The sequence below is a fragment of the Toxorhynchites rutilus genome, chromosome 1 (genome assembly GCF_029784135.1).
Source record: "Toxorhynchites rutilus septentrionalis strain SRP chromosome 1, ASM2978413v1, whole genome shotgun sequence".
NCBI lineage: Eukaryota > Metazoa > Arthropoda > Insecta > Diptera > Culicidae > Toxorhynchites > Toxorhynchites rutilus.
Genome location: NC_073744.1, coordinates 199,677,798 through 199,691,048, shown reverse-complemented (window position 1 = coordinate 199,691,048; position 13,251 = coordinate 199,677,798). Strand labels below are relative to the sequence as shown.

Here is a 13,251-nt window from a genome sequence, read left to right as displayed (position 1 = left end):
TATAATTTTTAACAACTTTTCCAAATACACCATTATGGTAAAACTATATGTTCAGGAGTTACGTTGGAGAACATTATCGCTTCGTTTTGTATTAACCCACATGTCTTCAAATGTCTAAACGAGTGATTTTCAACCGGTGGGGAATTCCCCCCTAGTGGGGAATTTGATCATTAAAAGGGGAGAATTGTTCAAGGGAATATTGCACATTTACTTCACTTTGAAGATGCCAGTGATTAGCAAAAACAAAAACATTATTGGATACGAAAAACATTGCGATCCTCGGCAAACATTTCCAAATCTGAAACGTATTATTCAGTTGAGCAACTTCTCAATGTTTGAAAGACTTTCGTCAGTGAATTATGATGAAACAGACGACGAAACAGTACAGAAGATCATAAAAAGGAAATTGTACAGCATTTGTCAAGACTTTTACAAGAAGTTAAACTTGAAACATATGTTCCTTATATCAAAGAACAAATTTGGACATGGTTTGAAATGCCTACCTGCTGGCAGTTACGAAAGATTCGGATCAATTTCAGAACAAACTCATCGATCTACAAATGGTCGATTCTTATCCTGATATGCGGAATAAACGTTACGAGCAGGGTTGCCAATAATATTTAAAAAAAACTGGATCCTGTAGAATCGTTTTATTTTAAAAAAGATCGGCTTTGGCTCATCAAAAATGCTTTCCAATGCTTGGAAAATAGAATTTTTCTTAAGTGAATATTTATATGTAGTTCTTGAAAAAGCGAAATAAACCATTAATCAATCATATAATTCAAGCAGATCAAAATAACGTTTCCAGCAACTCGAGCATTACTGTGAAACAATATTTGAAGATCTTTTCATCTAGAATCACTAAAAATGCTTATAGATGAAAGAAAATCGTCGCAAAACTCGATAATGTGATTGGTTGAAGTGCATGGGGCTACGGTTTCAGGTTATAGATCACTACATCGAACCATACCTCTGTTCTTTTTCTTCTGAGGCGACATTTTGACATTTCTGTAGTGTTTCTTTTGACCATTTTCGTTGCTAGCTTTTCGCACTCACTAAAAACGTACAAAAAAAATATATTTATATACGGAGCCTAACCTTACCTTTCGTTTGAAGTTTTTGCGTGGTTTGCTTTAGCTCCCATCCGTTAACATTTGAATAAGGACATATGAAAATTCCAACGAATGGGAACTGAAACAAAATACTCAAAACTGTCAAACTGACGCCTCCGTGTACTGATTTATGCAGTGATCTATGTGTAAAAATACTGGAATAATATTTGATTGGGTCCCACAATATTATTTCATCACTAAAATGAGCACATCCAATATCTAAACAACATTGCTCAAGTATTACTTTGATATTGAAATTATCAAATTTTGGTATTGAAAAACTAGTTCTCTCCACCTTTTTGGTATTTTACTTTTTGTACCAGATTTGCTCAAACAAAATTTTGGTATCAAGATCAAAAGGAGGTATCCCCAAGTATTTTGAAAAAATATACATTCTGTCAAATATATTTGTATTTGTAATTTCAAATCTTCCCGCTGATTTTTTTTCATTTTTTAAGTTGGTACTGCTGTCAGTGGTCTTAATGTCAATTTCGAGCATGATCTGTCATTTAGTTTGTTTACACCTTCATTTTTTTTTCTCTGCAATTTTTGGTATAAATATTTCTATTGGTCAAAGATATCATGTGAAATTTCGTGTTATGCCAAAACGTTGGAAATTTTGCGGAATACATTTGGTGACTCAACTACGTCGAAAACACGGGTGTATGAATGGTATAAGGAATTCAAAGACGACCGAGAAGAGATAAACGATTTTCCACGTCAAGGACGACCATCCTCCTTTGCAACTGAAGAAAACAAGGACAAAATAGAAGGAATGGTGCTCGGAAATCGTCATTTAAGTTTGAGAGTGCTAGCTTTTGAATAAAACATCTGTCATGAGACCGTTCGTCATATTTTGGTTAATGTTTTGGGCATGAGAAAAGTCGCAGCACGATTAGTGTCAAAAGAGCTCAATTTTCATCGCGATCAGGTGGCTGAAGACATCTTTAAATGATCCAATTGTGATACCACGTTCATCCAACGCATAATTACTGGCGATATGGCCCGTGTCACTTTTACTTACTCAAATTACCGCTTCGTGGGATTGTTGTTTTGTTTTGAAGGCGATAATATAAATTTAGATGACAAATAAATTATTTTATTTAAAAACACAAATTCTGACCAAGAGAAACCAATATCCGTTTGAAATAAACGGAAGCAAGGTCGAATGGAGCACATCGACTCTATAATTTTCTAAACTAATTTGGAGGACCTATAACATCTGATGTTTATATTAATTCAAAGCCAGCATAGAACGTGGGCTCAATGAACTATTTTGGGTAAGATTTCTTGCTATGTACATAACACCAGTTGTGGTCGAAATGGTAGTTCAAAAAGCACTGCGCGCTAACCGTTATGAGCTCAGAAGTGTAAGCAGGAAATAACATTGAATAAAGAAAGATCAATCCGATCAAATATACTTTGGATCTAACGAATGATGAATGTCAAAAAACAAAATTCGTCAGGGGATAGGAAGGGTGGAAAGGGATAATATTAATACATTGTTAATTTATTTTACATAAAATGGGTAAAACTGAAGACCATATATAAAAAACTGGATAAAAGTGGATAATATATGAAAAACTGGAAGATTTCAGGATTTAACTGTTTGACTGGATCGAGTAAAAAAATTGGAAGAATCCAGTTTAAACTGGAACATTGGCAACGCTGGTTACGAGTGTTGTTATCTTTTGCGTACGAGTTATGTGAATCTGGATTACCTACTATGCTGCTGATGGGAACATAACACAGTAACAGAGTGAATATCGAAGACATGAGGTGTGCTTTTCGACAAAGTTCTCAAGAATTACGATTTTGGTGGAAATCGTTCAGGCTCAGGTACCATACTGACTTTCCAAACCTTATATACCTTTTTGTAGTCAGATACAAGTATAAAATCAAATTTGTTGCGAATATAACTTGAACACTGTTTGTATTCTTACATTACTTTACTGATATACTACAGATTTTTTTGCAAAATACTGATAGGGGTGAAGCACTGGAATTAATTTTCGTAAAGGGGGGAATTGAGCAAAAAAGGTTGAAAACCACTGGTCCAAACCATACGTTTTACCCTCTGTCATGAGGAGTCAATAAAATTCATTTTGCATTTTGCGTGAAATTTTTTTTTCTTTTCCATGCTGTCCAATGTTTCTCCTATAGAAGAAGCAAACGTTTTCGTGACTCAGACTTTGTTTAATTACCTTTCTGGTCGAACCACAATTGAAACAAATTTTGTAATTTACGTAACTCGTATTTTTAAAAGAAAAAAGTTCAAATAATATAATTCTAGCGTCTAGAATAATATAAATCTAACATTTGGCGAGAAACGAAATTGAATTATAATTGAGTTTAGAAGTCAATGAGACTAAATTTCAGTATCTGCCAAAATGTCAGTGGGGCCCTTATGATTGGAAACGCTGGCATTAGTGCCGTTCCACGTATAGCTGTCCCATGCTCCTTTTTGACAATTTTCACTTTTTTTTATAAAACGATGTTTTTATGCCCAAGCTTCCGGAAAACCACAAGAAAGTTAATGTTTGTTCCCAGCTTTAAAAAATTACAAGCTCGATCGTCCGATGTTGAAATTCTAAGCATAACTGTCCCACCATGTATTTTTTGTGGATCCATAATAATTTAATCGGTTCAAGTAACAAAAATTTTTTGCCACTCCTTCAGCAGGACTAAGGCGCTCATTTCTGGTTTGGAAGAACGAACTAATTCTTAAACAAAACAAAAAAAAAGTTTAACAGAACATACACCTTGTTAGGGGATGCCTAATAACAATGAGATTTATATCCTGCGAAGGTGTTGCGGATCGCTCCCTTCTTCATAAAACGTTGTTTTTAAACATAAAAAAATGAGTGGGTTATATCTATGATATAGCCGCAAGGTTGACGTGGGACTACCTTAGCTTAGCAATCATTTGTTTGTATTGATTAAATTTTTAATTCAATGAAACAATTTCCGAATTCAATTGAATTCAATATAGTAGTAAAAAGATATAATGCCATGTAAGGTCGATTCATGCATTGTGATAGATTATGTTTTTCGTTACAAGTAAATTTAATGACAGTCATTTTACGTTTGGTATGATGCCTAAGGCAAAATATGTGAACGAAAGAATAATCAAACGTCATCTAACCAGACATCTTGGTTTGGAGTCTGTGTTAGGCAAACACATTTCAGTCGGAACAAAAATACCCCCGACTTGCATGTATTTGCAATGCCGATTTTCCCAGACACCTTAGTATTAGGTGAACACATTTCAGTCGGAACAAAAATACCCCCAACCTGCATTAATTTGCAATGCCAATTTCCTCAAATACCATGGTTCAGAAGTCTGTGTTGGGGAAACACATTTCAGCCGAAACAAAAATGCCGCCGACTTACATTTATTTGCAATGCCAATTTCCCTACGCTCCATGGATTAGAAGTCTGTGTTAGGGAAACACATTTCAGTCGGAACAAAAATGCCCCCGACTTACATGTATTTGCAATGCAGATTTCCCCAATGCTGCTTGGTTTTGAAGTCTGTGTTAGGGAACACATTTCGGTGAGAACAAAAGTTCCTATACTTTCATCTATTTGCAATGCCGATTTCCCCAAGGCTGCTTGGTTTTGAAGTCTGTGTTGGGGAAACCGTAAATCGGGCCAATCAAAACGAGACAGTTAGGGCGTTTGGATAACGCTTAACATTTTACAGTTATTCAATTATTTATCTGGTGAAAAACAACATTTTATTAATTGCGATAGAAGCGTAGAAATATTCCCTATCAATTGATGCAAACATCTTTCCGATCCAGTAAGAAATGTTCGAGTTATAAGCATTCGAAATCTTGCATTTTTTCCTGCATGTTCTGTGTTTAGGTTTTCATTTTACCCCCCCATATACTCCGATTAGACGTAGTCCCACGTCAAAAAACTATGGATGAGTTATACCTATGATATAACCGCAAGGTTGACGTAGGACTGCCGTTGACTTAGTAATCAATTGTATTTCTTCAATCAGCAATAATCCAACCTCGGATGTTCCTCATAGGGTACGATATCGCTGCTGCTCAGAGCTATCTTTTGTGTGTATTGATTAAATTATTGATTGCACTAGTGAATGAATGAAACTATTCACGAATCCCAATTTAAGTCAATTCATGCATTATGGTAATAGTTATCGCAGCAAAAAGTTAGCAATATTTTGCCTAATCATCAAACGGTATGCGTAGAAGTTCAGTGAGCTGGCGACATGAAGAGATATCTTCCAATGCAGTCTTGAATAATCGAGCCAAAGCGTTCCATTTGTACCCGTTTCTGCAGACCGTGTTACCAAAACGAATTCCGGAGTGTAAAAATGCATGGGAGTACAAAAGTATTGCCGACTTGACTGTATCTGCAATGCCGATTTTCCCAACTTCTTGGTTCCGGAATCTGTATTGGGAAAACACACTCCAGTTTGCAAAAATGCAGGCGAGTACAAAGTACCCGCTGCTTGCATCTAATTTGCCATGCCAATTTCCCCTGGCTCCATGTTTTTTAAATCTGAGTTAGTGAAACATTACTATTTGCAGAAACGCAAGCGAGTACAAAAGTACCCGCTGCTTGTTCGCAGTATTTCAGAAAACTACATCAAGTTCATTCGTCCCATGTTGATATTCTAGGCATAACTGTCTCACCATGAATTTTCAAACTTTTCACATTTCATTGGACAATAGTTTACTGCTTATAAAAAAACTCGGTGCGTTGATAAACTGAAATGCTTAAAGCTTCTGGTAGACAAATATGGTACAAAACTATGATTGCATTTTTTCTCAGTTCCTGATTTTGGAACATGGGACAACTATGCGTAGAGCGGTAGAATTAGTTGATGAAAGAATGTAGTTCGTTAATTTTTATTGATTGAATTGTTTTTGCCTTCAATAACATTGTTTTCTCTATGCAGTGAATGATTATAAGAAAAGTAACATTTTTTCCCCCTCCGGATTATTGATTCCTTTTTGACATCTCTATTGTTTTTTTTAGACATCCAATTTGTCTTGCATCAAAACACAAAAACACAACAGAAACTATAAGAACCGGCAAACACGAGCCACAAGAAAAGCAACGAACAGCTGCCGGTTACGAAACTACAAAACGGTAGCCATCCCACACACCTGCCGGAGTTTTTTGGTGTATTTTTTTCCGGCTTCCAGCTCTTGCTATCCTGCTTCCCTCCCGATCTTAAACGTCAAAACTCGAGTCTTTCGACACTTACGACGTGCGAAGAGACACGGATTCGGACAAAAATATGGCAAAAAAAAAACAAACACCGATCGCGTTCTCTGTGATCTCTCGCTTGATCGGTTCCGCTAATGGGGGCCCACATTACCGTTTATTTGTTTGTTTTTATTATTAGCGATGATTTGCGGTTCGCACCGTGGCGCTTGGCTTACGATGAGAGTTGTGGACCTTCAGACCGATAGAAGAGGTTCGCTTGCGGTAAATTCTCAATTAGTTTCAAGAGCCTGACCTGAATGCAATGTGAAAGTGTGAGGCAGCCTCAAATGGTTCCGCTATAAATTGGTGGATATTTTTGTTCGTATGCTGTCTGTTGGCAAATTCTTGGGAATTGTGCATTGTTTTTTGACGTAGGATTACGTCTTTCGGGAACATATTGGGGTACAAATTGAAAATCGAAAATCGAGCGCACCGTGAAAATTGTCCAATTTCAAATGCTTATTGCTCAGTCATTTTATGATGGATTGATGAGATTTTTGCGTCATTCAATTTCGGCACTCCATAACAATTTTTTACATTGACTAAAATAATATATGTCATGAAACTAACTATCGAACAATTGAAAAATCTCAACCCCTATCCTAACGGAAATACCCACTTCTGATAGGTCGAAATTGACGACACATGCGGCGGGTCCCTAACAGTGACATCGAAACCAAGCTGCCTGGGGGAAATCGGCATCGCAGATACATGAAAGTAGGGGGAGCTTTTATTCTCACCGACATGTATTCCCTAACAGAGATTTCAAATCCAAGGTGTCTGGGGGAAATCAGCATGTAAATACCCTCGTGGTCGATAGTTTAACTAACGACGCGCACAAATGGATAGTGCTCATTGTAACTAGCGTGGGCATTGCTGATTGCATACGTGCTGGCGGATAAGTTGGGAGTGATGAACGAGTTTTTTTTTGTTATTTTCGTTCCAATAAGAATCTATCGATAGTTAGATTGAAGAATGATGTTTCATTGAGCTGAATAGAACTTATGCTAGATGGAATATAAATAAAATTAAAATTTGGAACTTTTATGTTGGTTGCTTCGTGAAATTTCATATCAATGACCGATCATGTATTTTGAAACTTTTAGCAGAACTGTAAGCGTAAAATTGTATATGGTAGCTATTGTGTTAAAATGACTTGAAATATGAAACAATTTTTTTTTCTCCCAACTAAAGTTCATGCGACAAGCAAAATTGGAAAAATGAAGCAGTATTCGAAAAAGTGATTCCACATATGCTCTATATATCGTATTGGGTGCTGTTAGCTCAATTGAAATTCGCCTTGAGGCATGTAGCATCGTGTTCCGTTGGGTTTAAAGCGAAAAGTAAATGGGTTGAATAAACACTCAGAAAAAAAAATTATAAATGAAATTACCTTTTCCATTTCAAATATATTTTCTCTATACTAAAGTAACACTTTTTTTCTGGTGATAAAATTTGTGTTCGATGATGATTGATGAGCTTTTTTTTTCTTTATTTCATCCATACATTACACAGGAGCCATCTGGTCCAGGAATACAGAGGGCGGCTTTGGTACGTGATACGCACTATCTAATGACTAATCACCATCCTTCTATCATTATCACTCGGTTATGGACACTGGTGGAGTGAACAAACATTTCCTAACAACCAGACAAAACGGACCCAAATCATTATCGAAGAGTTTTACAATTTATCCAAAATCAGCATGCAGCAGATAGCCTAACGGAATCCTACGTCAACTATGCGGTCGTGTCTTGGATACAACCCTCCTATGACTTTTTTTGTAAATAAGTTGGTGTCTTCATGAGGTACAATAAAACCTCGATCATCCGCGGATTATCCGGGCTGTGTAGGAACAGTAGATTTCCTTGTTAACCGTTCCCGATGACCTGCCATACTATTTTTTTTTTGGGGAACTTGGCCTTCTTCTTTGTCCTGAGACTCTCTGCGACGCCATTCATTTTCATGACAATGTGAAAGAAAACAAAAATAAAGTCAGGAAGCTGTTTGAAGTCTTCTAGGACGTACGTTTCATCGTCCATTATAACACATGGAAACTTCGTCAAATATTCGTGATAAAGCTTACGAGCACGTGTTTTGGCCGTGTCTTCACCTTGAAAGACTTGATGCCTTGTCGGTGCTTAGAAGAGTACACGAAAGTTGGCGACTTTTTGATTTTACAAACAGTGAACTGGACTCCTCCGTAGTATTAGTTTTACCTTCGCATCCTTGTGATGGCTCCATTTCCCTTCTTCCTAGCTATTGTCAAGCGAACATCGAACGATTTTGAAACACTGTGAACAGTGCTCGGAGGAAATCGAAGCGTTTCAGTAAGTTTTCTTATCGAGAGATCCGTATTTTCATTGCGACCGTTAAATTGATTTAACGTTCAGTAAACAAATAATGAGTATGCCTATGTTGAGTCTTTGATCTACATGGATAAGCTATAGACGATTGGCGCTTTGGAATACCATTCAGCATTTTATCACTGATATACCGCCTCCATTGCTGCTTTTACTCCCAATTGGACTTCCTCCGAGCAAACCGAGGTAGCCGCACTCCGGAAATCAAATTAAAATAAAAAATGGCAAAACATTATCTTTCGAATGAAGCCATATTCGCGGCAGGTAGCACCGGTACACAGCACCTTTTCATTAACATCCTCATCCGTTCTGGTTTAGAAATCATTCAAACCCGTTTTGGTTTGCAGTGAAATTCGTACACACAATTCGAGCCATTTTCACAACACACACATTCGCAAACATACACACCCATGTCCCCCTAATTAAAACTCTCAGATTAAAACGAGTGCAAAACATTGCTTCATGGCCTACTAAAACCCCACCACAGCAATAATCGCTGGGTCTTGAGACGGAACAGGGGGAACGAAACGAAGCAAGCGGTTTGTAATGGACAAAACGAGGGGTCCATAAGCCAGGTAGCCGAAAAAGGTTGGCGGGCGCGAAAAAAAATAACAATTTTAACAAGTGGGATGAAATCATGAGCAGAAGGAAAAGTCTAACGGAGCTCAGTGTTCGGTTGTGCAGTGCTTTTTATTCCTCTCCCTCTGTTTTGCCAGCAAAGTTTGAGGAAGCTAAGTACAATGCCAACACACACGTGTTGTAATTTGATTATAGACTCTGGATTGAGCGCTGTTATGGTTGCTATTACGATTATATTACATTACAGTTTGGCGGTTGCATTGGAAACTTTCATTGGTTTGGTGGTTTTAAATGAATAGGTTAGTAAAGCTGAAACATTATTGAGAAATGGGGGTTCTTCCGATTCAACTTTCATGCTTCGGGAATGATTTTTGTATCACTATATCTCTGTTCAATTTTCTCGAGATGTTTACTTGACTATATCCACATGTTGGTTTATTCCATTTTTAAGAGCAGCCTTCGCATTGGAATTGTGGTACACACCTGAAAAGAAAAACAAAAACAAGAGATGATAAAAGCATTCGAAAAATTGGTTTTCACAATGTCGAAACATGTATTTTCGAATTCCAAAAACATGACATGACTTCTACCTCTATAGAAGGAGAAAACTCACAAACTTTGCATCATAATAACAGCAAACTTCGAAACCAACAACATTTCATATAAAAGAATTCTTCTGAGCAACACTTCAGGTCACGTTAGTGTCATTGTGAGACATTCAACCACATTTTTAATGTTGCAGGATTGTACATCGATAATGAAATCAAAGTTTTGAAAAGTTCAAATATCCAACGAATTAGTTCCCACTTTTTTCGGCGGTTTAGAATGAATATTCTATCTCCAACTGGTATTCTTCTGGCGCAGCAGTACTGATATTGTCAGTCCAAAACATGAATAAGAGTAGAAATCGAATATCGAACGAAACAATGAATGAAATATTAAGGTCCAAAAATTGGTGGAGCATTGGAGAAATTGGAAAGCAAATAAGAATACTTCAGCAACTTTCACCAAATTTTGAATAAAGTTGACTAGATACCTCAAATCGACATATTTGAGCGATTTATTGAAATAATGGATGGTTATTTTATCGTCCTTTGGGCCGGGAGGTCCGAACACCGGGCCAGGCAGTGAACAAATACCCATTATCATGCGGAAACGTAAGTTAAGACCGGTCGTGTCGGAACAGCAAGCTGAGACCCACAAACGAAGGCTGAATGTGACGTTTTCGCCCAGAGAGGTATCTGAGCGGAGTTCCAGAGTTGAGAGTAGAGACTGATCGAAATATGGACAAGATACTTGATCTATACTGATCTAGAGATTATTCGCAACTGACTGTTCTTAACATTTTATGCCCTATTTATATGATTGGTCCCATAGTCATCTGAATAGCCTATAATTGCGATTGATTCTTTTGGTCGAGTTCCTTCTCGAATGTTCGCTATAAACAATAAGTTTTGTATAGCGGGTTCGTTTTCATGCGTTCCCTATTCCATGACAATTCACAATTAGTGTTATGATTGTTCAGATGTTGTTTTGTTGTGCTGTCGTGTTGTGTTTAGTGATCGGTAGGAAAAATTCCATAATTACTTAACTGAATTGTCGCCAAATCAAAATAATAATTACTCACTATGGAAGGCAACTAAGAATCTAAAACGACCTCAGTTACAGGTCCCGCCGTTTAGAATGCCCTCTGGTAATTGGGCCAGAAGTGACGATGAAAAAGCAGCAACTTTTGCAAACCATCTTCAAAAAGTTTTCACTCCGAATCAATCCGGACCTAATCAAGAAACGCTCGAATTTTCTGGTGCTATAAACCAAAACAAAATGAAAATCAAACATCGGCTGGTGAGACATGTTATCAATAATCATATCAATGTGAAAAAGTCACCCGGTATCGACCATATCAACGGATATATGATCAAGGAACTACCTGACCTAGCAATTAAACATCTCACGAGAATTTTCAACGCAATGACCCATAAAGGATATTTCCCACAAGCATGAAACATTTCGACCATCATTATGATTCCTAAGCCAGGGAAAGACGCACAGAAAGTGGAATCTTATAGACCTATCAGCATCCTTCCAATCTTCTCAAAAGTGTTCGAAAAAATTATCCTGATAAAATCAGCGCCCGAGATTGAAAGATTAATCCCGAATCATCAATTCGGATTCCGAGCAAAACATGGCACTATTGAACAAGTGCACCGATTGATAGAAGAAATTCGTAAAGTATATGAAGGCCGCGGATACTGCTCAGCGCTTTTTCTTGATGTAGCTCAAGCTTTCGATAAAGTCTGGCACGAAGGACTGCTCTATAAAATTAAAAATATGCTACCACAAGTATATGAAATTATGCGTTCTTATCTACTGGGAAGAAAGTTTCATGTTCGGTATAACCAAACTCTATCACCAGAGCAAGAAATTTATGCTGGCGTTCCTCAGGGCAGTGTTCTTGCACCAGTTCTCTAAAGGGTGTGTCACATCAAATTGCATCACGGAAAAAACGCGGTAGAATTTCGCCCAGTGGACCGATTCTTTTGAAAATTTTAGACAGTAAAATAAAAACTATTTAACAACTTTTGGCATTTTCTTTTTATTCATACTTCGAGCCCAAGCCCGTATGCTCGCACCTTCCTCTTTACCCCGTCCATAAGGTTCTGTACAACGTCAGGTTGTAGTTTTTTTTTGAACAGAAATCCATTTCCTCTTGAAGTCCGCCTCCGATTTGACAACTTTTGGGTTCTTCGGGAGGGCCTGCTTCATAATCGCCCAATATTTCTCTATTGGGCGAAGCTCCGGCGCGTTGGGCGGGTTCATTTCCTTTGGCACGAAGGTGACCCCGTTGGCTTCGTACCACTCCAACACGTCCTTTGAATAGTGGCACGAAGCGAGATCCGGCCAGAAGATGGTCGGGCCCTCGTGCTGCTTCAATAGTGGTAGTAAGCGCTTCTGTAGGCACTCCTTAAGGTAAACCTGCCCGTTTACCGTGCCGGTCGTCACGAAGGGGGCGCTCCGCTTTCCGCAAGAGCAGATCGCTTGCCACACCATGTACTTTTTGGCAAACTTGGATAGTTTCTGCTTGCGAATCTCCTCCGGAACGCTGAATTTGTCCTCTGCGGGGAAGAACAACAGGCCCGGCAGCTGACGAAAGTCCGCTTTGCGGTAGGTTTCGTCGTCCATTACCAATGGCAATGCGGCTTCGTCAGCATTTCGGTGTACAGCTTCCGGGCTCGCGTCTTCCCCACCATGTTTTGCCTTTCGTCGCGGTTAGGAGCCTTCTGAACCTTGTATGTACGCAGGCCCTCCCGCTGCTTGGTCCGCTGGACGAATGAACTTGACAAATTCAGCTTATTGGCGACATCCCGGACTGAACTTCTCGGATCACGTCTAAACTGCTTAACTACGCGCTTGTGATCTTTTTCACTGACGGAGCATCCATTTTTGCCGTTCTTCACCTTCCCGTCGATGGTTAGGTTCTCGAAGTATCGTTTTAGTACTCTGCTGACCGTGGATTGGACGATTCCCAGCATCTTACCGATGTCCCGATGTGACAACTCCGGATTCTCGAAATGAGTGCACAGGATTAATTCACGACGCTCTTTTTCATTCGACGACATTTTTCCAAATTTACGAAAAATGGACAGTGAAGCATGGCCAACGTGATCTATGCACTCTTATCTGATTATAAGCGAAAGCTGAAGATATAATTCCTAAAAATTAAATTTCTACAGCGTTTTTTCCGTGATGCAATTTGATGTGACACACCCTTTATCTCATCTACACAGCTGATCTCCCGACCGCGCGTAACTTAATGACTACAACATTCGCAGATGACACAGCTATTCTCAGCAGTCACAAAAACAGAACGATTGCTTCACGGGATCTCCAGGAACACATAACGGTCGTGGAAAAGTGGCTTCAAAAATGGAGAATTAAAGTAAATG

The 13,251-nt window shown here is 38.4% G+C and overlaps 2 protein-coding genes across 6 annotated transcripts in view; one reads left to right on the top strand and one right to left on the bottom strand.

Annotated features, from left to right (window-relative positions):
* The window catches only part of LOC129763292 (type II inositol 3,4-bisphosphate 4-phosphatase), a 207,589-nt gene extending 194,478 nt beyond the window's left edge, over positions 1 to 13,111 (top strand). The window contains exons 11-12 of one of the 2 annotated variants that reach the window (XM_055762193.1): positions 7,878 to 7,913; positions 13,093 to 13,111. In XM_055762193.1, coding sequence (XP_055618168.1) covers positions 7,878 to 7,913; positions 13,093 to 13,096 — 40 coding nt within the window. In that variant the 3' untranslated portion in view covers positions 13,097 to 13,111. Of the gene's footprint in view, positions 1 to 7,877; positions 8,089 to 13,092 lie in introns of those variants that run through there. The other variant, XM_055762192.1, reaches the window with a different exon arrangement.
* LOC129763293 (uncharacterized) overlaps positions 1 to 13,251 on the bottom strand; it is a 162,955-nt gene that overhangs the window by 118,626 nt on the left and 31,078 nt on the right. The window lies entirely within an intron of this gene.